The 26,021-nt window shown below is 34.8% G+C and overlaps 4 protein-coding genes across 12 annotated transcripts; 3 read left to right on the top strand and 1 right to left on the bottom strand.

The window, feature by feature from the left end:
• The first annotated feature begins 301 nt into the window (after positions 1-301).
• Positions 302-5,172, top strand: LOC110785747 (pyruvate dehydrogenase E1 component subunit beta-1, mitochondrial). Of its 2 annotated transcripts, none has more exons than XM_021990253.2 (16): positions 302-537; positions 761-817; positions 912-965; positions 1,542-1,622; positions 1,713-1,739; positions 1,863-1,925; positions 2,050-2,136; positions 2,753-2,878; positions 3,036-3,169; positions 3,243-3,315; positions 3,418-3,483; positions 3,668-3,706; positions 3,792-3,916; positions 4,261-4,375; positions 4,532-4,630; positions 4,776-5,172. In XM_021990253.2, exons 2-15 carry the CDS (start codon positions 767-769, stop codon positions 4,598-4,600), a joined length of 1,110 nt encoding a protein of 369 aa, XP_021845945.2. In that variant the 5' UTR covers positions 302-537; positions 761-766; the 3' UTR covers positions 4,601-4,630; positions 4,776-5,172. The 2 variants fall into 2 exon arrangements, with proteins under 2 accessions (XP_021845945.2, XP_021845944.2); XM_021990252.2 differs by having other exon boundaries at positions 303-537; positions 906-965.
• Positions 5,173-5,326: 154 nt separating this feature from the next.
• LOC110800932 (uncharacterized) lies at positions 5,327-10,256 on the top strand. 8 transcript variants are annotated; one of them, XM_056830921.1, is made up of 6 exons: positions 5,327-6,526; positions 7,525-7,595; positions 7,794-7,843; positions 8,748-8,840; positions 9,546-9,755; positions 9,882-10,256. In XM_056830921.1, exons 3-6 carry the CDS (start codon positions 7,830-7,832, stop codon positions 10,192-10,194), a joined length of 630 nt encoding a protein of 209 aa, XP_056686899.1. In that variant the 5' UTR covers positions 5,327-6,526; positions 7,525-7,595; positions 7,794-7,829; the 3' UTR covers positions 10,195-10,256. The 8 variants fall into 8 exon arrangements, with proteins under 8 accessions (XP_056686899.1, XP_056686898.1, XP_056686901.1 ...); XM_056830920.1 differs by having other exon boundaries at positions 5,327-6,221; positions 7,745-7,843; XM_056830923.1 differs by having other exon boundaries at positions 5,327-6,221.
• Positions 10,257-15,518: 5,262 nt separating this feature from the next.
• LOC110785748 (uncharacterized protein At2g33490) lies at positions 15,519-20,196 on the top strand. Its single transcript, XM_021990255.2, has 10 exons — positions 15,519-16,000; positions 16,185-16,257; positions 16,372-16,446; positions 16,587-16,648; positions 16,746-16,814; positions 16,962-16,990; positions 17,082-17,289; positions 17,387-17,647; positions 18,154-19,132; positions 19,728-20,196. Exons 1-9 carry the CDS (start codon positions 15,893-15,895, stop codon positions 19,105-19,107), a joined length of 1,839 nt encoding a protein of 612 aa, XP_021845947.1. The 5' UTR covers positions 15,519-15,892; the 3' UTR covers positions 19,108-19,132; positions 19,728-20,196.
• A 445-nt stretch (positions 20,197-20,641) lies between these two features.
• Positions 20,642-23,591, bottom strand: LOC110785751 (leucine-rich repeat protein 1). Its single transcript, XM_021990257.2, has 7 exons — positions 23,239-23,591; positions 22,984-23,116; positions 22,705-22,776; positions 21,572-21,715; positions 21,249-21,320; positions 21,092-21,163; positions 20,642-21,000 (listed from the first exon to the last, which is right to left on the bottom strand). Exons 1-7 carry the CDS (start codon positions 23,498-23,500, stop codon positions 20,922-20,924), a joined length of 834 nt encoding a protein of 277 aa, XP_021845949.2. The 5' UTR covers positions 23,501-23,591; the 3' UTR covers positions 20,642-20,921.
• Between the last annotated feature and the right edge of the window lie 2,430 nt (positions 23,592-26,021).

Here is a 26,021-nt window from a genome sequence, read left to right on the forward strand (position 1 = left end):
TTTATCTAAACAAATTTCGTTGAAGAAAACACGCCTTATTAATTTACTTATATTTTTTTTGGTGTTAGCACCCGTTTCACTCATAGAGCTAATCCGGATTCGGGGCGAGCTCTGAGTGGATAATTTCCTGTTCCCTCTCAATTATTATTGCGGGGGATCGAACACGGAGTCCTCCCTGTCGAATTCAATCTCAATTACCACTGAACCAACAAACAATTTGTTAATTTGCTTATATTAGCCCAATCTATTCATCATTAAACTCCAATAAGTATTCGAGAAGTCCAGAAGTCCAAGGCCCAAACCGCAACAAATAGCGGGAAGTCGGTAACTAAACACCTGGTAAGCTCAGAACCATCACAATAATCAATTGATTTCCAACAACAAAAGCAGAAATCAAAAGAAAGACTATAATCAAAATAATCAAATAATCACAATCAATTCATTTCTTGATTTAATTAATCACCATTAGAATCAGCTGGAAGAAGCACGATCTTTCTCAAACTCACAATCCTCTACTACCAGTTACACAACCTCAAGGTACGTCGCCATTTCCGATGATCACTAATTTCTCGTCATTTTTTATTTATTTTCTATGTTCTGCGTTTTTGCAGGAATGTTTGTTAATTTTATACTTTTAAATTTTGCAAATTCTTGTGTAGTTAATTAATTTCAAAAATAAAGTATGATTGGATTGGATTATGTATTTATGTTTATGTGTTTTCTTGTTGGTCTGAATTTGACGATAAATCGGAAAATTTAGGTAAATATGATGGGAATTGTGAGGCAGAAGTTGGTTTCTGGAAGCTTCTCTCAGCCGGTATGTGGGGAATCTTTCTGTCTCATGATAAATATATTCTTATAATAATCAACGTATTTTCGTGCATAAATTTGTTGATGAATTGCAGTTGCAGAGGATTAAACCTGCTGTATTGGCTGTCAGAAGCTACTCAACTTCTGGCACTCAGGTGCTTTTATTATTTCTTTTGTTAATTTTTAAGGGTTTAAGTTTGATCATGTAGCCGAGCCCATCACCGGGATTAAGACATCAATCTTGTTGTTATAAGGGTTTATCATGTAGCTATACCATCGGATTAAGACATCAATATTGTTGCTGTAAGCCTGTAAGGGTTTAAGTTTGATCATGTAGCCGAGCCCATCACCGGGATTAAGACATCAATCTTGTTGTTATAAGAGTTTATCATGTAGCTATACCATCGGATTAAGACATCAATATTGTTGCTGTAAGCCTGTAAGGGTTTAAGTTTTATATGTGTTTCACACTTTCACCATCATGTGATATTTTAGATGGAACCTCTATGCCAAAACAGTAAAACATGAGTATAAAATTGTCGGTAGTAATTGATAGTCGTCTCCAAACTTGTCGTTGTTGTAGTACATATCTTCTCCAGTACATGCCAAAGAGAAGTGTGAATGGTAAATATAGGTTCATGTGTTGTTTTTGGCTTATGTTATCTTTTATCTTGGATTTTCTTCAAGTTTGATGTAATTATGTGTATTGCTTTTGTTACTTTGGGTCGTAGATGACGGTTAGGGACGCCCTTAACTCTGCTCTTGACGAGGAGATGGCATCTGATCCTAATGTATTTTTGATGGGGGAAGAGGTATGTAGAATTTGATTCAGAAATGTTATCCACATAACTCAACTTTTAATCTTCCTTGAGGTTGTTAAATGTGAACAATTGAATATGCAGGTTGGGGAATACCAAGGTGCCTATAAGGTAAGACTTCTTAAAAATATGAAATAAAAGGTTTCTACTTATTTATGTATTGGAATTGCTCCAAGAGCGTTGCTATTTTCTTCCTTACACTACACCTCTCCGGTTTGAATCTTGTTTTCTTAGATCACGAAAAAACTACTGGACAAGTATGGTCCCCTCAGAGTTATTGATACACCAATCACAGAGGTCAATTTCCCCCTAATGTTTCAATCTTTTGTTATCGTAATCAGCTGATTTGTTTTTAGATATGAGTCATATGAGTGCGCATGCTAAGTCTGGCTCGACCCATTCTTTATCTTGTGTCCTACAGGCTGGTTTCACTGGTATTGGTGTTGGCGCTGCTTACCATGGGCTCAGGCCCGTCGTGGAGTTCATGACTTTTAACTTTGCCATGCAGGTATATAGGCATATAGCCCCTCTCTCTTCCACGCTCCCTTGAATAAAGCTCCCCTTTCCTTCACACGTGCAAGAAAAATTCTCCAAAAATGTACTCAAGATACCTATACTGTGTTTGATATATCTGTACATCTACTTGAAACTTGGAAGGCAGTAATTTTTGTTAGACATATATAACTATACTTTGATTGATATATCTGTACCTCTACTTGAAACTTGGAAGGCAGTAATTTTTGTCAGACATATAACTATACTTTGTTTGATATAACCATTATCTCATCTGAAGTTCCCACAATCCCACATACAGACTGGGTTTCAAGTTATTTTTGTAGGACAAAAGAAGCGTAAGTTGACACATATTGTTCTTCCATCCCAGCTTTGTACAGGGATGCTTTTTCTGGAAGCCTATTCCTTATCATTCCATGTTCCTTGCACAATGCTTCAGATTATTTGTTGCCTGTGAATAAAATTCTCTTTGCAAGGGAAGAAAGGCTGTATAGAATGATATAAAGGATGTAATCTTTTGCTGTTTCTTTTTATTTTTACTTTTTCTTTTGGGCTTTTATGTTTGGAATATGGTAGATTTTGTTACTAATCTCTCTTTTGATTTATGGCAGGCAATTGACCACATAATAAACTCTGCTGCAAAAACATGCTACATGTCTGCGGGGCAGATCACTGTTCCCATTGTTTTTAGGGGGCCTAATGGTGCTGCTGCAGGAGTTGGTGCCCAACACTCTCAGGCATGTTTTTTTATATCAAATTCTCCTCTTTATTTCTTTCTACAATGAGTTGGAAGTAAATAATTATTTGTAGGAAGTCGGTGGTGAGTTAGTTATGCTGTCGGGCATGTTTATGATGTGTGTCCTCTCGTATAATCTTCCCCTAAATTTTGTGCAGTGTTATGCACCATGGTATGGCTCCTGTCCTGGATTGAAGGTGCTGTCTCCATACACAGCCGAGGATGCTCGTGGATTGTTGAAGGCAGCCATTAGGGATCCCGATCCAGTTGTTTTTCTGGAGAATGAATTACTGTAAGTAGACCGTGTCTCTGTGTGTGTGCTTACAGTGGTTACTTAAGTTTCTCAAGTGGTTATATGTCCTTAGATATGGAGAATCATTTCCGGTTTCTGATGAAGTTCTAGATCCCAACTTTTGTCTACCTATTGGGAAGGCCAAGGTATCATCCTTCGTCTATTTTAATAAATTTAGTATGTTAAATGTTGCAGCATTTCACTTCTTGTAAGTAGTTTTGAACCACTGTATCATTTCTCACCTACAGATTGAAAGAGAAGGGAAGGATGTGACAATAACTGCATTCTCAAAGATGGTGGGATTTGCTCTCAAGGTTAGTGAGCATTTTTTCTTCATCCCTCCTTTTGTTTATATGATAGTCTGGTGTCTTTTTGCTTAAATTCAGCCCTTCTAAAAGCTGCTGTTGAGCGCACAAACCTTAGGTATAATTGTGTCTTCGTTAAGATGGGGTGTTATCCTCTAAAATGTTTGTTGTCTCTCTCTTTTCTAATGTCCAGGCTGCAGAGATACTAAGAGAGGAAGGAATTAGCGCAGAGGTAAAAGTCTCTGGTCATATTTGATCTTGATTAGACATGCTACTAAGTACTAAGTGACAAACATGACAAACTTATTGTTTTTCAGGTCATTAATTTACGATCAATTCGGCCTCTGGATAGAGCTACAATCAATGATTCTGTCAGAAAAACAAACAGATTGATAACTGTTGAAGAAGGGTTCCCACAGCATGGTGTTGGAGCTGAAATCTGGTTTGTGGTCTTCGCATGACATGTTTAGAAGTTTGCTATAGTTTATGGTGAAAGTGGATAAGTTGTGTCAGTCATCATTCAGCTTGAACAACCACTCTTCGCCCTGATGTGTACTACCTTTATTTGCTAATGTTGTAGTCTTTAGGGTAGGCAGTATCCGTGTGACTACTTTGATGAGTGTATCAGCTACAATAGGAATCTCAAATCCTTAAACAATACTTAACTTTGAAACTCCTGATGCACCTAGGAGGAATACTAAGGCTGATACGAGCTTTCATTATGTTTGATCTCCTTGAGTTGCTTAATTTGCAACACCTGATTATGTTCTCTGACATTCTGGACAGTGCATCTGTTGTTGAGGATAGCTTTGAATATCTTGATGCACCCATTGAAAGGATTGCTGGGGCTGATGTTCCAATGCCTTATGCACCTAACCTTGAGAAGTTATCTCTACCCCAGGTTGATTTCATTTTGTATCATGGTCTTGTGAATTATATATTATTTTCACAATTTTGGGGACATTATTTTGGGTGCATGGGTTATATGTATTTGAGGGTGGTTATTAAGTTCTGAGTTCTGATGATCTTTTGTTGCTTTGCTGACTGGATTCACCAGATTGAAGATATAGTACGTGCTGCAAAGCGGGTATGTTACAGAGAAGTACCAATGGCAGCTGTAGCATAAGCCTATTATACCGTTTATATAACTTTTGAGGTAGGTTTCTTGGTTTTGATAGTAAATATTCATTCTAATCGTAGAGAAACAAATGTTCCATCTATATGAAAATTTACATAGATATGCTATTATAGGTATTGCGGTATGCCAAGCATGCTGATTTATTTTTAACTGTGTTTTACAGGGTATTGTAAAGCAATAAACTCTCTCATGTATGATGTATGCAATGGGACGAGAATACAATAAGACGAATAGCCTTAATTTCTATAGTTAGGGTTATGCCAAAGTATGAGCCATATATAAGATGCTTCTTAGAGCCACATCTTATGTAGTTTAGATTGCAGAGGTTTTGTTATCTATATTCTGCAGTATTGCTGGCACAAGTATGGTTCAGTTGTTAGAATTTCGCTCTTTATGAGGGAATTCTGTTGGTGTAATGGACTTTCTCATCGGTCTTACAATTTAGAATTATGTCCTGATCTTTGTTGATCATTTGTGAGATTCTCTTTGAATTGTGTTGAGCTTCGCGTTGTCCACTGATATGATTTGATCATTTTCATGTGAAGCCCTTGTTTATTTGAGATTTTTGTTGTTGTCATCTCTTCGGCTGAGCCATTCCTAGTCCTCCTAGAACCTTGAGGTCATGGGATAAAGATCATTACATGCGACCGTTAAGCCGTGTCACAATGATGACATGACATACTTATGTGTCATAATATTATTTGGTTATGAAATTATCTTATCCTTCCTTCGGCAGGGCTTCGTCCCTCCCAAGGGGTGACGAGGATTGCTACGACGCTCTCTTACAAAAAAAAAAACCTATAGACTTGCAGCTTAGAATTTCGCATGTTCAGTTTTTGTAATATGATAATGATTAATGAACATTGAAAACATTTATTTTAGTAACTTTTGTATACAAGGATGTCTAATATTTTATGATTTATTTTTCAACTATGTTGATATATTACGGTCAAACAGGAAAAAAAAAAGTGAAAATGATGGAACCAATGATGTCTTGGCCTAATGGTTAAGACTGATAGTTTATATGCGATATGTTCAGGTTCGAATTTCTCCGTTCCCATTTGTAATTTATATTGTTTTGAAAGATGCAATTATTTTGAAACGGAAGAAATCCCAAACCTTTAAAATGTATGAACTTGAAACACTATGCTTAAGCATAGTGTTTTGAGTCACATATAGGTGATTTTCACTATTTATAAGAAAATTTTTCCAAATTGCTTCCCTTTGATGGCTCTATCCTACTTGCTCAATCAACCAAGGTTCAAACCTTGGTTCTTGCATATTTCAAAAAAAAAAATTCCCTTCTTTATTTCCTGATTCATTGCCCCATGTGCTTCCTTCTCCTCCACGTGACCCCCCTTATTTACCTTATTCTTTCCATTTCCTCCAATTTTCACTTTCTCTTTCAACCTATCCCTCATATGCGGATCTGCCCCTTCTCCTCTCTCCTCCATCCTCCGTCGTCCGCCCCTTTCTCCACTAGGACCACCATATCTTTTCTTCTCATCACTCTCCATCAGAACTTCAGTTTCTCAATCGCGAAATCTCTTTATGTATCTCTCATTGCTGGGACATGCGAAACATCTGGTCATCTGATCGATTTCTTTGGGTAATTTGTTCTTGTTCATCTTTTATAATCATCTGATTGTATTTGATTTAATTTTTCGCAGATTTGTTGATTTATTAAATGTTTAATTTTTTTTTCAATTGTTAATATGTTTACCGTTCTTCTTTTTTTATTTTATTGGATTTTCGTTTTGTGTTGATACTTTTCCCAATACTACGCACTAACACCATCAATTATTTGCTTAAATGGGTACTGTGGAGGATTTAACGGAGAGTTGTCGATGGCCGAACAGGGTGGCCATTATTGCTCCCAAAAAACGGTAGATTGTTCAAATATTGTTGGTGCCAGTAATTACTTTATCTCTCTTATTTTTACCGATTTTGGGGATTATTTTTGTGATCTGGGTTTTCTATGCATTGTCGGCATTTTTTTATTGTTTATTTTAATGAAACACCTCTATTTGTTTGTTTGAAATTGTCTAATTTTGTTGATTTTGATTATTATTTTTATATGGGTATTTGTGAATATTTGAATATTCTTCAAATTTCTTTGAATTTTTAGCTTAGGATTACTAGAATTAACCACATTATGTTCCCCTGATTATAGACTTCACTTTGGATATATTTGGGTCTGATTCAGATTTGGGTTTCTTTTAGATTTTCCAATGTTTTCCTTCGAAAAATTATTGTTGTGTTTAACTTTCTGACAAAGAAGTAAAATTTGAATAATAAGAAAATTAGGGTCGAATTAGCTTTAAGAAATTAATGTGTACTTATGTTTGATATGTGAGTAACAAATTACGACCAGGTTATGGCTGACTCAACGTTAATGTCGAATAGCACACCATTGTGGTAGAAAAGAGCGAAATTTGATAGGATTTTGTGAAGTTTAAGGGAATCTATGATTCTATGAACTAGATAATTGACAATTTGACTTGTGAGAGGGTGGCAGATAAGGATTAGGAACAAAATGGGAGGTTATAGAAGGGATGTTGAGGATTTGATGACAAGAGAGATGAAGATGTGAAAAGGAGAAAATATGTGGTGGTTCTGGTGGAGGGGAGGGGATAGGAGAGCTAGGATTAGTAAGAAAGACAAGGGTGAAAATTTAGGGGAAATGGTCTACAATACTTATTTCGGAGCTTAAAAAAGCATAGTAGTGTTTCTAACAATTTCTAGATATACTGTTTTTAAGAACAAACAACGCAACTCTTGGGACAACTTCACATGCTTTGAACGGATGTTTGAGACTGTAGGTTTTCAAAGAGGATACTTTGAAGTGTACAATTGCTTTCCTGGAGTTTTGATTTAAGCTTGTTAATCTTATTTATATTTTGACAATGCAGGCACTTGTTGAATGTGGCTAAAGTTCACTTTTGCTGACACACATTACTAGGACAACAGTACCTGTAACTCTGTACGTCATTTGATCATTCCCGTACTTTTGTTAGCTTCATTGCATCTTAGTTTTTGTTCTGCGTGGATTTTTCTGGTGCACAGATTCCTGTATGGTTTACCGTTTCACGGTGCAATAATGATTGTGTAGTTACTGTTTTATTTTCTTAGGTTATCATTGTCGTCCTCTGATGGCGTACCTTTTTACTCAACTTCTTAGATTAAGTTCAAGAGGCTAGACGCTTCAAAATTCTCCATGTGCCTAACAAGGTTAGCGTTCTAGATATTTTCTGTATATTATAAATTTGATAGCTTTCTGCCTTTTTTGTATGTTCTACATATGTTTGTTATACTCCATATATCAACTATAAATATCTATTTTTAATGGGCATAAAATCATCCTTGGTTGTCATTATATCTCCATTTAAAGTTGAAACAATGCAACAATATTATGGGTAAATTACAAAATCATGGTTCGGCGCTTTTGTGCATGCCATTATGCTATGTGCCTTTATTCCTTTATCACTTAAAACCAATGTAATTGCTTCAATTTCATATCATCAGCCCCGTATCTCACACTCTCTCTACTATCTCCAAGTCTTTGGATTCATTTACTCTTATTCATTACCCCCCATTTACTAATGTTCAACCTTCTATACTAAATATGACTGCAGTAATTATAAAACGCAAAAAATTGAAAAAGGAAAGGATGTGGGGGAGAGAGAGAGAGAGAGAGAGAGAGAGAGAGAGAGAGAGAGAGAGAGAGAGAGAGAGAGAGAGAGAGAGAGGGAAATGCAGAGACACAAATAGCACTTTTAAAATCGTTATTCTTTTAAAAAGAGCAATAACACAAGCAAGTAAGCATATTCGTCCTCTAAAATGTGAAACCATAGAAACGTGAGTGAAGGAGCAAGAGAAAGCAAAGAGAGAGAAATAAGGGTGAGAGAAGGAAGGAAAAAGAAAGTAAAGACGGGGGGGGGAATGTCAGACTGAGGGGTAAAGAGTAAGAGTATTGCTTACCGGCTAAAGGTCTAATCTCTAAGCCCTAATGTCTATCTCTTTTTAACTCTTGCTATCTGTGGTGCATGACCTTTGTTTTGTTAGTAAAAAAATATTTGTCTTTGCGGTTATCCACCGTAATCTTGATTTGATACATAGTTTTATTTTGCATCAGATGCTGTCATGTGGATGATCGTGGGACCACTCTTATACCCTTGGAAAACTATTTGAGACCTACGTTGGTCACTTCATTAGATGAAAGAAGAAAGTCAGTGTTAGTTGAATATTCAGATAGAATGAAACACATGTTTGATAACTTGCAAAGGAATTTGATGAGGTTTATATTCATATACGTCTATGGTCTTGCTGGAAAAAGCTTTTAAGTTTCTTTATCTTCAATTAATTCACCGTTTGTCAATTAACCTGGTGGCTGGGGGGGATAAGTTTATAAGCGAGATCTTGGTTCACTTATATCCAGATATGTTTAGTTTACAAATACATATATAAATGGATCAATGTTTATTTTGTTTGACAGTTTCTGCCTATTTATGTCTTAATCAGGGGCTCTGGTGTCTTACGCCCTAGATACAAATACATCTATACTTGGGTCATAGTGTCTGGTGCTTTTTTATAGTTTTTGCCCTGATTTCAAATGTGTTATTGCATGAGAATATAAGTTCCCTAATGGTTGAAAATAAAAATAGCGCAAGTAGATTACTAGATTTGTGTCATCTTAGGGGAAACTTATGTGGTTCAGGATAGGATAAGTTACTTAAGATTTGGCTCGTTGTGTCGTTTGGTTGCGGTGGTGGGTTGCCTGTTCTGCTGAGCTAGGTTCCTGAATTTTTTTGAGTCTGATTGGCCTGTTTTTATTATGGTTCTTGTCAGGCTAGCTCTACTATGTTTTCAGGTGCGACATTATGGGTGATATAGGTATTTTACAGATTGTTGTTGGTTTCTGGTGGCTGCACAGTTTCTGCATGAGGATGTTTGTTTTGCAGCTGGAAGGATTGTTGCAGTCAGTCAAAGGTGGTATGCTTCCAGTGATTGACTGTTGCGCAGCTGTTCTGCTCTGTTTGGCTGTTGTTGGCAGTGTTTCAGGTGTGGTGTTGCTGCATGGGGGTAGTGGTTGTCACTGCTTGTTTGTTGTCAACCATAAAGTATATTGGGAATTGTACATCAGGTATTGTTGGATCTGTTCTGCATTCTTTATTGTTTTAAACAATTTCGTAAGTTTGTGACTTTTACTCTTTGCATTCATTTGTTTAGTTTTCTTCTGGCTTGTCTAACACTGCTCATGTCTTTGTAGTCCATATGTTAGGTTAACCAGCACTAGGACGAAGATCAATGGCGAGTCTTCTTTCATGGAGATCTCAACCAACAGCCATAAAGACGAGAGATTATCGCCTTTTAACTCGACTTATGCAGTGAGGTTTAAAGAGGATATAAAGAGGTGGGCGAGAGGCGGTGTGAGATATGCAACCATTGTAGTAGCTCTTGTGATCTACATAAGGGTGGTGGTTTTGGGGAATTTTTGTGTAATTGATTTTTTTTTCCGCTCAACTCCTTTTCTCGGGGTTTTCTCCCCTAATCGCTCTGCTTGTTTGCTAATTTTGTTATGATATTTGATTTTCATATCTTGGGGGACCGCGCGCGCTAGCGCGTGGTCCAACAACTAGTATTATTGAAATGTCGTTTGTTGTATTCATATAAGTATCTCATACCAGCCGTACCACTACATCCAATGATGAATGATCCATGTTTGATTAGTTTTACGCAACAGAAGAAACAAATATAGTCTATACTTAGTTTAGAAGAGTGGAAAGTGGGAACAAAATAGGGTAGGACATAGAATCCGTGTGAAATGAGTATGCAAAAACACGTACAAATATATACTTGTAGAATATAGTGGTACTTCTGTTGCAAGTGCTTTTTATCTCTCCGTGTCTTCCTGGTTGGAGCATTACTACAAGTAACCAACACGTCTCTTTTAATATTTGAATTTGACCATCAAAATGTTATCTCCTTTTTAATTCCTTTTTTGACCTCACCGTTTATTCATCATTGTAATAACTGTTGTGATAATGGCATAATGCATTAATGCTCATCTCACTCACCTGGTCGTCAACTCATGATGCAAACCTATCGACTTGATTCCTAAACATTTTTTAACTTTTTGCAATAACAAAACCATAAGATGGATATTATGCCGAATAACAACATTTTTATCCTGTCGAGTACCATTTTGAGTTATGTTATTACTTATTATCTTCATTTATTTTCAACTTGCTATATACGGAATCAATTGTCATATTGTCTCAACCCTTTAAGAACAAAAAACGTATTGTTATTAACATAGAACTATTTATTACAATGGTTATCTATGTTTCGCTTTTCCATTCTTTAGGAAAATCATACTCCGTCGAACTTCCCAGTACCTCAAAACTAGAGCTGACAATCCCTGGCCATACCCTATAATTTAACTCGAATCTGACATAAAGTCACTGAGAGAAAACACAAATTCGATCTAAACTCAGCTCGATTTGACCCATTTAACATTATTTTGTAGTAACATCAAGTTTTATATTTTTTCTGATACTTTTGACAACAACACGAAATCAAACTCGAAACCGACCCATTGACCAAAATTTCACGCCTAATCAGACTACACAAATTCTTATTTATAATCGGTGTACAATAAATATTGTACACCGGAGTAATAGTTAACCCAAAATGCTTAAAAGTTAAGCATATATATGTAAAAGTTATCTATTTTTAAGTGATAATTTTTTTCATTTTAGTTTAACTTATTTCTTCAAAATCACTAATAATGTATAAAATTAATAATTTAACCCTTTAAAATATTTATCTATCAATTTTATTTACTAATATAAAAGTTAATCATAACTAAGTTAAAGTTACAAAAAAAATGGTTAAAGTTATCTTGGTGTACAATAAATTTATTGTACAACTTGTGCACGCAAGACCTTTTGATCAAACTATAGATAGATAACTCGAAAGAGAATGGAACTCTTATCCCCATGGTCCCATCTTCCGACCACTCGAGTATTAGAGAGGAAAGACAATTGTTATTACATTTACATGGCTTCATCATTTTCTTAGAGGAAAGACAATTGTTATTACATAGCTATGATTGACATTGGATTGGCTATTTGGTTTGAATTTCCATTTTGTGTTGTGTAAAAGCTAGCTCAAATTCAAAATCTGTGACCGAGTTAGTTGAGTACTCCCTTTGAATCATTGTTTGTTGGAAAAACTTCCACGCTAATGATAGCTACTTCTATTTGACTACTTTTGTTGTTTTTTTAATTAGGACGCAATTTTAAGCTATTAGTACAAGTCTCTACTAATTTAATTTTCGTAAGAAAACGTAATTGTCCTCATTTATTCATACAAATAATGCAATCACTAATTAAACTTCATTAAGTAACTAAATTGAGACCCTAAAAAAAAAAAGTAACTAAATCGAGATCCACCAAGGACATGATACCTTGTGGATTTACATAAACATGTTCCATCCCGTTAAGGAGAACCAATCTAGCCGCTAAATGAGCAACGACATCCCCTCTATTTGATATCCCCTCTATTTCCATTTTAAACCATAACAATCCGATATTAAGCAATTTTTTTTGACCAATACTCTTTCTTTCCATTTTTAAAAAAAAAATGTCTAATCATATTATTTTAGTACTTCATATATAGTACGCATTATAATTTAGGGAGGGATATAAGACTTTATTTTTAGTTCTATCAAATATAATTAATTAGTTTGCTCATAATCGTTGACAATCTAGATTATGAAATGTTGACATAATTATGATCATAATACCAAAATACAAATCAATAATATAACCTTGATCAAATGAAACGGCGGGCAAAACATTTGATTTCGTTTACTTTTTTTTTGGTGCAATCAACTAACTTCCAGTTGTACATTGATTATTAGTAAGGGTTCACCAAGACTTTACACTACATTTGTCAAAGGATTCTTCAAAATTCAAATACTAATTGCATAATTCTTTATGGTTAGTTGTTGTTGATAAACAGTTATTCCAACATTCGAATATCTCAAACCATTTAAATAGCTGCGGACCTTTTCTCCTAAGAAGTTCTCCTTTGTCACAATATTCCCTCTATTTCATATTAGTCGCCGTTGACTCCACTTTAAAAACTAAAAAAATCATTTCTCTTATCATATAAGAAGTGGGATATAGTTCATTCATACCATAAAACTCCGCCTTATAATGACTAATTATGGTCTACGTAGTACATAGTTATAAAATATGTTTTCTTAAAACTTTATACAGGTTAAATTGACCTTATTAAATCTAGTTGACCTAATAGGACATGATTGAAACCTATTAAACTTGATCATCTCTGATTGCAAAAGAGCTAGTAAACTTAAAGGATGTTATTGAAGTTTATGCATAAGACCTGATTGTAACTTGTTTTAAACTTATATTACTTAAATTATTAATTTTCAAGGTGAAGAGAGCGCACCATACAATTATAAAACCGGCCATGAGAGTGATCCGGTCCTTTAAGGATTCAAATGGTAACACGGCACACAATAAAGACTAAATTAATTAACGTTAATGTAGCCAAATAGTTGGATGATGCATGGAATAGAGTTTCTTATATATTGACCACTTGTTTAGCCATAAATAATGATGATATAATATAAATCTAAGTTTTGTAGTATGACATTGATAGGGGGTTTGACTGTTGACTGATCAAACACAAATGATGTTTTGATGTTCGATGTTTCAATTCTGGCAGTCAAAGCAAACAATGCGGCCTTCTAAACTTGAATATTCCGTATCATTCTCGTAAGCAAATACGTAAATTACCATTTTAGTCTTCTTCTTCACATCTGTCTTTTCCTTCTTCATCACTTCATTGCCCATACTTGCATGATTGATCATTGATCCGGCGTTTACAGAAAGATATACTCCATCACTCATTAAGTTTTCTTTTAAGCGATTAGTTTTAATTTGCTTATTTTAAATTCTCCAACTGTACGTGTAAAACTGATCAACCGAACGTTAGACAATATTCTGTAAATAAAGTAGGGTTACTTAGGGTTACTATATATTGTGAATAATTAATGAAAGCCTCTTCAAGGAGAATTATCTCATCTTACACGAACCAAAAAAAAAAAACCTTCTGAGCCACACTTTAGGTCAGTAGGTGCACCTGAAAACCAATAGAGATGCTCATAATTTCTATCGTTGAATTAAGTAGCTTACTAAAATGTCATTTTTCATATATCTTTATGTTTCTAATGAAATTTCCAATACTAAATATAAAATAATATTCAAAAAATTATTTTACGGTGTATTAACATTATTTAAACAATTCAAAATAAAGTACAAAAGATTAAAATAATACGGATCAATACTTTTTACTCAAGCAATACGAAAGACAAAGAATCTTTAACGTATGGCTTCTCTAATTACAAGTTATAGACTATGTCGGAATATACCAAAAGAAGAGAAATGTCCGAAATAGGAAAGTGCGTGAGAGACAATAGAATAGATAGTACTCCCTCCGTCCCGGAATACTTGACCTGTTTTCCTTATCGGGCCGTCCCTTAATACTTGACCTGTTTCTAAAAATGGAAATATTCTAACAATATTATATTATTTCTCACTCCACCCTTATTAACCCACCTACCCCTACTCCATACAAAAAATAATTAAAAATTCAACCCCTACTCTCCCCCAACCCCACCTCTTAACCCACCTCTCACTAACTACATTAAAATAATACCCCACTATCAACTACTACCTATTAAATTAAATAAGTCAATCTAAGTCCCTTAAACTCTGTGCCGGTCAAACCGGGTCGAGTATTCCGGGACGGAGGAGTACTGGATTCTGAAATGGGATTTCTCGGCAATACACTACATAAATTTGATGAATTTCTCAATTCAAAAAATACAAAAAAGAGAGGCAAAATATGGATTAAGAAACAAGACTACGGTGGCCCCCACATATTTGGAGTCCAAGTCAACACGATCTTTGGAAATTAGTACTCCTACGAAGTAATGGTCTGAAAAAGGTAAGGGCACTTTTGTGGTTATGGACTTATGGTTATGAAGTATGCAGATATTATAGGATACAAGACTTATACCCTAGTGAAACAGTACATATTATAGGTTAGCCATCTATATACGGAGTATATAAGACTATGTTTGAGTCACTTTTAAGTACTTCGTTGCTGAAGAGACTTTATCATATGACTTTCAAGTCACAGGGTGAATTTCCTACCAACTCCACCAATTTGAGTTGGATTAGATGCAAATGCCACCAATAAGGTCTTGAACTCTTAGATTCAGTACGAGGGCATATGTATAAACGTATGATTGGTTAAACTCCTAGATTCAGTGTGTTTGGGTCTTAATTTCTCTCCTATTTGTGATCTTAGTGTCTTACAATGTGAACAAAAATAAAAGAATACATTGGAAGCAGACGTATATGCTAAATGAAAATGTCAATTCTAAACTTAGGTACACGAAAGCTAGTGAGTTAAAAACAATACGAGTTCTCCGAGTTATATCCTAGTATGAAAAAATATAAGAATTTGACAGCCTATTAAATATTACTAAAAAAATCATTGAAACTATCTTTAAGTAAACATTTTCACAGAAACAAACAAAAATTGTTTTAAGTATTGTGAAGGATATCATTGCTTCACTTCAATTGATATTTTTATACAATCCGTGCACAAATAGTACATATGTACTACTAAATCAACTAAAATTAAGGACAATTTATTAAACACATGTCATATCCTTAATTACGTGAAAGTTGTCCTAAACAAAATAAGTAGGTTAGTTCTGAAATTAGTTACGTCCATTCACTTTCTAAATTTGGAATTACAAAAGTATTATTTGGGATAATGTTCACATTTAATTTAATGTAATTAAATTGAAGGAAGAAGGAAGAGAGAGAGAGAGAGAAAAAAAGAGGAGTATAAAATAAAGGTTTCTGATTTCCATAATTTCGACTATTCGTACGTCGACGACGAAGATAGAAAAATTCAACAACAAAAGTCTTCACACGAATAACCAACACCAAGACGAAGAAACAAGAACGAAGAACGAAGAACGCATTAGTTGAACACACAAAAAGGGTGTGACAATACCTAATTTCAATCTCAATTTCGATTTCAATCTCCATTAATTCTTCATTTTTGAGCTCCGCATTTTCTCTCTCCTCTGCAATTCAATTATCGGCGAAATTTCTGGTATTTATTTTTTGTTATTGACGAAATCAAAATTAAACGGGAGACAAAATGAAGACGTCGTTGAAGAAATTGCTTAATCATCATAATAAGCATAACAGCAAGGATAGAAAAATTCAGCCTCTTGCTCAATTGGATGAGCTTGCGAAGGCTTCCGAGGTTTCTTTCTCTCTCCTCTCTCTGTTTTTTTTTCTTTTAAATAAATTAATTTAGGGTTTGGTTTCGTATTTTTAATTGAATTTTGGGAATGTTAATTGTAATTGAAATTGGAATCACAGTTGCTGCAATGCTGTAGCAATTCGACAATTGATTATGGCTAATTTTTGTGTTTTGAATTAAACAGGCTATGCAAGATATGAGAGACTGCTATGATAGTTTGCTCTCCGCTGCTGCCGCGGCAACAAATAGTGCTTACGGTATGCTGTTTGTTAAAAAATTGAATGAACGTAGCATCAACTATCCTAAAATTCTGTCATTTTTGTGTTTTTGTTGGATAATTGAATTACTAAACGAAATTCTTAAATTTTCAGAGTTTTCTGAATCATTGCGGGAGATGGGTGTTTGCCTTCTTCAGAAAATTGCATTGAATGATGATGAAGAATCCGGTGAGCTTTATACTTCATGTATTATCTACTAGTATGTTGTCATTTGTCATTATGATGTACTATCATGGTTAGTGTCCTCCTTTTAACCTGAAAATCGTAAAGTTGTTAGCTTCTTATCATGCAAGTTTGTTTGCCTGCAGGTAAAGTAATGTTGATGCTTGGTAAAGTGCAGTTTGAACTTCAAAAGCTTGTTGATAGCTATGTGAGTCCATTTAGTAGTATGCACATACAATGCATTTCGTTTTCTTTGGATGATTGGATTATCAGTATATCACTAAACTTGTTCTTTCACTTTTCAGCGAAATCATATTTTTCAGACAATCACAGTTCCATCAGAGTCCCTTATAAACGAGCTTCACACCGTCGAGGTTAGTTTGTGTTGCTACTATTTTCTAGTTTTGTTAGACTCATATTGAAATAAGTGCTGAAGGAGGACTTCTTGATGTCATTTGTTAATTTGGATTTATCTTTTTTCGTATCTGATGGATTGCGAAATATTTTAAATTGTGTTGCAGGAAATGAAGCATCAATGTGATGAGAAAAGGTGATTTGATTTTAAGGTTTTTAATATCTATTTCTAATCCTTTTCCCCGTTAAAAACAGTACCCCTGAAGCTCACATTTGGGGTTTTACAGGGAGTTATATGAGATCATGAAAACAAATTACAAGGAAAAAGGAAGATCTAAAAGTGGGAAGGGAGAAACATTTTCATTGCAGCAACTACAAGAAGCAAAAGATGAATTTGATGAAGAAGCTACCTTATTTGTTTTTCGTTTGAAATCTTTAAAACAAGGGCAGTCCAGAAGCCTTCTTACTCAGGCAGCACGCCATCATGCTGCTCAGGTTGTTGTCTGATCATTGAGAAGTTCATTTTTATCTGAGTATAGTCTTTGATGGTTTTGAACTTCTTGTATTGATATATGCTTTTCCTTGCAAACAGCTGTCATTTTTTAGGAAGGCTCATAAGTCTCTTGAGGCAGTTGAACCACAGGTGAATGTGGTTACTCATCAGCAACATATAGATTACCAGTTCACTGGCCTTGAAGATGATGAATCAGAGGATGTTGAATATGACGATGATAACGGTGACTTTGATTATAGCAGCGTCTCTAGCATGGAAGATGATGAAGAATTCAGATCTGATTATCAACGTAATGATCGGCAGCCCGGTTTTTCTTCTGCTGCAAGAAATAATATGGAGGTTGTTAGTACTTTGCTTTTGGTCGAAAGAATTTCCAAATGTTATCTATTTTCATGTCTTTTTAACCGTTACTTATCAGTTTTGTGCTAAACCCGTTAATCATGAAACAAGAACTTTAAAACACAGAGATTGCATTGGTGATCAAAACAACTTTTATATGTACTCGCCCATATTTTCTCCCAACTCTCTATATTTTCTGCTGACTTCTGCATACTTAGCTTTGGCAATAACCCATAACTACTTGGAGAGCTAGGAAGGCTTCTCAGTTTTATTTTTATGTTCCGTCTTTTTTTTGAGCGAATGTTCTGTCTTTTTAAAATGGTTGCATAATCGTATGATATGGTTCTTATATTTCTGTCCCGTCCAGGCGTCCATTGATTGTCTTGACTATTACTCTGTATGTGGTACTGGGGATCTCTGAGTGTGTTGTGTGTTTCATAATCACAAAATGTTAGTTTTATTATTTAGAGAACTGTGATTCTCATCTGATATCTGGATATTTGCAGAAAAATGTGAAAGATAGCAATGAAGATTCATTTATAAGAGAAAAGAGGATCCTCAGCCAATCAGCCCCACTGTTTACTCAGCGGAAATCTGAACCAGCTGAAAAGATAAAACAATTGCAGCCATCGTCATCAAAGAAGTTCCATTCTTATGCTTTGCCTAAACCAGGTGATACGAGTAGGATTTCTGCTAGATCTGAGAATCGTGTTTCAAGCACCAAGCCAAATCCTTTGCAAGCTGAAAATTTATATCATTCATCCCCTCTGGTGCCCAACACGTATGAAAAGCTTGTACGAACTGAAAATTTGTCTGGGCCTATCATCCTAAGCTCAAAGCCAATATTGAAAGAAAGCAATAATAACAGACTACCCCCGCCTTTAACTGAGAGTATTTTAGCGCAGCAACGGAAGCCTGAGATCGCATCAAGTAGCAAAAAACTCAAATTACAATCCTTTTCTGGTCCTTTGACTAGCAAGCCCTTGTCAACTAAGCCTTCAATATCAGCTGGAAATCCTGTAATTGCAGCTGGTGTTCCGCCATTTTCCTCCGGACCCATTTTGAGGAGTTCTGTGCATCGGTCATCTTCTTCCCCAGTGATATCTCCTACTGCCTCACCAACTTTTACCTCTCCAAGAATAAGTGAGCTTCACGAGCTTCCTAGGCCTCCATTGAACTTACTTTATAGACCTTCAAACACTACTGGATTTTCTGCACCGTTGGTTTCAAGAAGTCCAGAGGATTCAACTACGAGTAAATTCTCATTGCCTAAGATAGCATCTCGACTACCAACTCCTCCACATATCGGTTATTTCTCCATGCCCTTAAGTGGTCCAGGGACAGCAACAAAATCACCGTCATCCAGGCCTTTGGAAACTTCCCCTGGTTTAGACAAGTCCGGTGATATGTTCTCACCTCCTTTGACACCAATGATGTTAGCAAATCAGCATCCAACATAAAGTTAGGCTTCTTTTTCTACCAAAGGTAAGCTTTATCTTGTTTTTCTGTCTGAGGGTTGTGTTTTAAACATATAATTCGTATTTGTGATGGCATTATTGTTTCGATTTCCTTAAGTTTTTATCACTAGTCATCAATATATGCACATGTATTTAACTTGGATGAAGCGAGTAGCTTCTTATCGAGAAGTAGGTTTTTAATTTGGATGAAGCAAGTAGCCTCGTGTAGTAAGTTTTTGGATTTTCGTTGCAGTGCCATGCCTTTCCAGTGTAAACTACTCCAAAATCTTACTCTACTCCATGGTAATTGTAGTCTTGTAGAGGACAGGACACTTGTAAATTACTCCATAGATCACTTTAAACCCTTTTTGATGCTTTCAAATGTTGTTGAAGCTATTACTCTACTCAATAGCCAACTATATTTAGTGTCTTTTACATTTAGGAAGAAAAAGTAATAGTGCGGTCCTTATGCAGTTGTTTTTAATTTTCCAAGTTGCTTGTTTATAATCAATAACATGAAGTACATCCTTGGTACCGAGAATATATGTGCAAGTTTCTGCTTCATCCTTGCAGAGTATATGGTTACAGCTAACTAATACTTCATATTTTGTTTAATCTTGCAGGTCTATCGCGTAGTTAGAACTTCCTACTGTGCCTATCTGCTTGTAAGTTGGCTCCTAGAAGAAGATCACAAGAACAAGCCCCTGTACAGAATTTTCTTGTTTGTGACCATAAAAATGCACACAAGTCAGCTATATAGGTAAAACAACATGTTTGTCTAAAGAGCATAGATTAAACGGCATAAAAAAAAGTTTGGAGATCTGCTCTTCAATGTTACGAAGTATATGATAAAGTTCGACCATTGGTAGAAATTGTGCAGAAAGTTCTTCCTTATGGTACTTGCAGAAATTAGGCCTCTGTACATGTTTTCATAATTATTTTGATATTATAATATTTATTTGTTAATAGGAGTATCAATTCTAATAATAGGGTTTTCCCGTTCTTTCGGGTATTTTTTGTAGAGGAGAAAGCTTGTAAGATGATGATGTTGTTTCACCATAATAACATTACTCAAAATCCAATTACTCCTTACTATTTTTGCAGCATTGCATGGGACTGGTTACTCTTCTGATTTCTCTGTACATCCATGTTTGAACCGAGCAGCAGATGAATACCCGTATAACTCGAATTCGAGTTAACCGTTTGAATCTGGACAAGTTATTGAGAATATTGCGACAAGACCATGGCAACATGTTTGATTTTAAAAGATGACTGAAATGGTATGGAATTTAAAGGGAATGTTAGTTGAGTATGTTATTAAGTCCCTAAACCCCTTTTCTGGAAAAAGAAATCAATGTTATAACTTAGTTTCCATCCAAATTTTACAAATATTGAAGTAGAAGAAAAGCAGAGTTTGATAATGGAGTAGAATTTTGAAGGTCAGAAGGTTCAATTGAAATCTGTTCCTATAATTAGCATTATAATCATCAAAATTTGCAGAAGAAAAGGTAATTAGCAACTTTCGAGTTTCAGCCAATTGAAAAATCTTCCCCCACAATAAACTTGTTACTCAGGAATTGAACCAGTTACAAAACAAGTAGTTCTGAGTGTTAATTAATAGATATAATACATTTGATAACCTTAAGTCAAAACAAGGATTCATCCAATATTAGAGTTGTCTTAACAGACCCTAAATGACTACGGCTCTACGCCCGTAATCGATCCTTTTTTGATGCAGTATAATGTTAACTATGAAATACTCCTATGACATAATTGGTTTTAACTTTGCCAAGTAATCTAGTGCCTCTTCTCAAACTTCAGTTACAATCTCTTCCTGAGTCGTATCGGACAAACCCAATCAACTCCGGTCCTTCTATCCTGGGATTGTTCACAAAACTGCAATACCAATTGCAGGAAAATACCTATTTGTCAGTCCAACTGATAAAATACAGTAGAGATTACTTAGAAGATTGTAGATTGTGATCACCTCTGTTCTGTGAACTTGGAGAAGGAACCAGACGTTGGAAAAGTACCGCACAAGTTATTGTTTGATACATTTCTGCAGCGCCAAAACGAAGATTATGAGTAAACATGTTTTAAATGTTCTAAAAGAGGGATTAATGTTATATGATTGAGAGGCATACAGGATCTTAAGGTTTCCAAGCTTGGTAAGCTCTCTAGGGATTCTTCCTGTCAGATTGTTGTGGTTCAATCGCCTGCATGCACAAGAGGCGTCATTAGACATTTTATAATGACACCGTTTGAAATGAATAACTTGATTCATATCAAATTGTTTACAGCATATTAATCTGGAAATGATGCTCGTGTTTTGCATGTACATTTGAATTTTGAAGATGTTGATTAAACACGGTTTCTTGATTACATGAGTTTCCATTGCCATCTTTGGTTAAGTACAGTTATGCCAAACAGGAGAACTGAAAATGAACTTAGCAATGTCAATACTTACAGAAATTTAAGACTGGAGAGCTTAGAAAGCGAAGAAGGAATTGGACCGGTGAGATTATTGTGAAACAAATCTAAGCTCACAAGGCTCTTTAGGCCACCAAACTCCTTTGGTATCGGGCCTACAAAGTTGTTCGTGTAGAGTTCCCTGTCAAAACCGCACCAAAAATCAATGGTTCAATTAATTATTCATCCATAATGATATACTAATTGCTACCAACTTATTATAGTACTAATTAACACAGTGGAGCCATCAAATTAACAAAAGAGACCAGTACAATATTCATTGTGCTCAATTTATGGGTGGTGGGTAGATTCGAATTTCATCCACAACCACATAATTCTATATTAAAATGATAGTGAAATTACAATAGTCATTTTTGTCATTACTAAAGCACATCTAAGATAAAACAAAAAAGGATTAACCAAGCTCAAGTGGGCAAGACTAATGCACTTGAACTACTAGTTCTTGAGAAAAGATTAACCAAGCTCTGAGACCGAGTTATTTACACTCAAAATACCCCTTTTATTACACCGTTCCAAAAATTCTCCTACAATAAGTCCAAACTCGTAAAGCCGACTCTCCCAAGACGGGTGCATCAGTTGTCCTACTTGTTCATTGCGTTCGATACAACGATAACATAACATAATTACACCTTTAAACATAATTAGTCGAGATTCTCGAGAGTAGTCTTGGCCTAGTGGTTAAAACTGAGTGTCTGTGTACAAGGTCACATGTTCGAATCCCCCTTCTCATTTGTAAATTGTAATACCCTTGCATTAGTACCCAAAAAAGAACAAAAAGAACAAAAAGAAAAAAAAGATTTTCAAAATTTCCTTTAAACTTTATGATGGTAAGGAGATGAGCATGAATGCAGGCAAGAGAATGCACATGTCAATTTAAGAAACAATAAATTAAATGGCAGGTAAAATAGGAAATACTAGATCTGAAAAATTAAAAACCAGAGAATTACTTGTAAATCATTTAATGTGCAGAATATAGATAGATATCACTACTTTATTTGATTGAAATTAAATTAGACTCCGTAACAATTAAGACAGTAAAAACGACAATTATTTAGGAATTGAAGGAGTTAATTAAAGAGACAATTAGTTTGGAACGGAAGAATTACTTACAGATACTGAAGGCGCTCAAGCTTTCCCAACTCTGGTACTAATTTTCCTGTTAACTTTGCATTTCCAAGATCTCTGTTACGAAGTACCATTTATTTCCATTAATTAGCCACAAAATTTAGATAAAAATGCTAAAATTATCAGATTTTTAGCAATTTAATAGAATATTAACCAAAAAAGAAGTAATTTGTGTTGAATTGAACTAGTTTAAGTATAAATTAAGCTAATTAATTATTAAAATGAAGAAATTGAAAGGTGAAGAGAGAGAGAGAGAGGAATTACAGGCGGGTGACCCGATTATCATGGTCACAGGTGACATGAAACCAAGTACATGGGTCAACAAGGGTCGGATCCCAGCTTTGCAACACATTTCCTGGGTCAATTACTGACCTCCTCAGTGCATAGAGTGCATCCCCTGTTGCACCAGAAAAGAAAAATAATTTGTCAAATTATATGTTTTTTTGATGAAGAAATGAACATGAACTAAATTTTAAATTTGAACCCAGAAAGAGGAAATTAATTAGCAAAATAAAATACCTTCTAAATTAGCATGAAGAAAGAGGGGCTTTGATAAAATAGCAAGAAAGAAGAGAAATGCATGAATCGCCATTGTTAATGGGTTAAAGAAAAAGTGGGAAAAGACAGGAAAGTGCAGTTTTAGAGAGAGCACGCTGATTGTGTGAGAGAAAGAGAGACAAGAAGACTGTACTTTCAGTGTTGTTTTTTGTGTGATTTCGGAGTTCGCTCTATCCCATTTATTTATAAACGCCACTTTCATAGAGCCCTTCAATTTAACCATTAAACCATTGAATTTTAATCTAACTTTTACCACCGAGGGCAGGGGGTGGTAAAAGAAAATAAATAAATTGTGTACCCACCATCCACCGGGTAAATTATCTACCACTGATCGAATTATCTATCCATATGTAGATGTATCAATGTTCTGTAAATTAGGAGTAATACTAAAACAATTATCGGTATTAGAGGTAATCAAAGGTGGTTAAGTGAGGTTGCAATATAGTATTTACATGTACTCTTAATATAGTACGGTGTGGGGAGTACCTTTTTCAAAAGCATTTACTCCGTATTTTTATAGATGCCATTCTACGGAGTATTTTATTTTATACATATACGGAGTAGTATAAACTAACAGTGAAATTACGTATACGTTTTGAAATTGATCCAACTAGTAGCTATTTTGAGGCTTTAAAATATTTCACTTGTTTAATACTCAACTAATTTGCGATGTGGGATATCTTCAATGAATTGTGATAATTTGTGATTTGAGATATACCCGATGATGAAACTATCACGACATACTTTTTTATTCATTTATTTACATGAGTGAAGCATTTGATGCACTAGATCATTTTTGCTTTTTTGATGTCTAACTCAAAGCCATACCGGTGATTATTGGGTAGGTTGATCAAGGAAAACATGGAAGTGTTATTAGGAACTCATTATCGTTCTTTTACTTACTACTTCGTATCAAATTGGCCACTCTACAACAATATTGTATAGGTAGGAGCAGAGGTAATACTCCGTATAAAAGTAATGGAGTCATTTACGATATTTATAGACATAATTATTGGACGGACTAGTTTATGTGTCCACATATAGTGCAGAGAAGTAAAAAACCAAAGTAGAAAACGGGGACGTAGGAGCTCGGCAAGACGGCATGCTGTGATGAGTGAGCAAACACATCATAACCCCAAACTGTAACATTTATTTTAAAAAAGAGTACCATTTCATTAAAAAAGAGTATCATTTTGTTAAACAGAGTACCATTTCGATAAAAAAAACATGTACCATTTCATTAAAAAGAGTATCATTTTATGAAAAACAGTGTACCATTTCAATTAAAACATGTACCATTTCATTGAATTTTTTTGTTTTAAAAACATAACAGCATGCGATTTTGACTTCTTCGGAACATAGTGTTTAGTACTCTTAGTAGTTATACAAGTAAAACAAAGCGAGTGCGGTGAGGAACTGAGGATTAGAGGGTCAAAGCGAGTGTTAATTTGAATGGTGAAGGAGTTATCATTGTACTCCATATCAAATATAGGTTGGGAATAATGGACATAAAACCTGTTACACACTGACAATTTGGACTACACCAACAATTGAGTCTCCAATTGAAAAATGAAAAATGAAAAATGAAAAATGATCGAGCAACTTTATTAAACACGTCAGTAAGATATGCATGAGTACAAAAAAAAATGGTACGTGAATAGTCGACGTACGTACTTATTGAGTTATTGGATGTTGAACAAGACCGAGTACGTAATCCATATTATAACAGCGGAGCCTCGTGAGAGCCGATGGATCATCTTATGTATTTTGGCAGTCCTTTTCTCCTCTTTAATTTCACACCTTATGCCATATGCGATTGCCTACCTTTATATGGCATATGGAATACTCCCTTTTTCTTAATTTCACTACAATGCTACATATATACTCCGTATATCTCTCTCCCCATACTCGGTTTTTAATCATTAATATATACGGAGTAAAAAAATACGGAGTACTTCGTTTTAGGTATCCTATGTTAAACTAGTTTTCAAAGTAATAATAGTCAACAAATTAATTACAATTTTATGAATGATTAATTATTGTTTAATAACACTCGTGTTTTTAATATATTTGTAACGTTTTAGCTCGATTCTTTTTATCGAGTTTGATCTGATTTGGTCTGTTCTGATTAATTGATCTGATCTAATAAGTAATAAGTAATAAGAATAAGGTGAAATAAACAAAGTCTTACTTACAAGGGTTATGAGTTTCCCAAGTTTGTTTGTTCCTCACCAAAAGACACTACACGAACAAGATTAAGAGTAATGGTATATTTCGCTTTACACAATGCCGCGCAATATCCTCCAGTATTAACCAAGGTCGGAAAAGGATATACTTCGTACTTAGTTTAGTTTAGCTAATGGTGTTTAGAAGGGACTATTAGGAGGGAAACTAATTTAGTAGACTCCGTTTTAATATACTCCGTATCATATAGACTGTCCTTTAGAAATTTTGAGGTTAGAAAAGTACGGATTAATTAATTTGGTTAATTACAAATGGAATATTATTATATTCTCCATTGAGTATTACTAGATGACTCGTGGACATATATATGCTTCCCTGGATAATGATAAAAAGATATCACCAACATATTTTTGTTTATACCCTATAGCCCTTAAGGAATAAAGCAGTGCCTTGGAGTGTTATTATTTTTGTTCTTTTACGTTAAAATAATTTGTTATTTTAGAATCCAAGTGACTTAGAAAACATTTTTTACATTTTTAATCTATATAGACATATCTCAC

Source organism: Spinacia oleracea, chromosome 1, assembly GCF_020520425.1.
Source record: "Spinacia oleracea cultivar Varoflay chromosome 1, BTI_SOV_V1, whole genome shotgun sequence".
Lineage (NCBI taxonomy): Eukaryota > Viridiplantae > Streptophyta > Magnoliopsida > Caryophyllales > Amaranthaceae > Spinacia > Spinacia oleracea.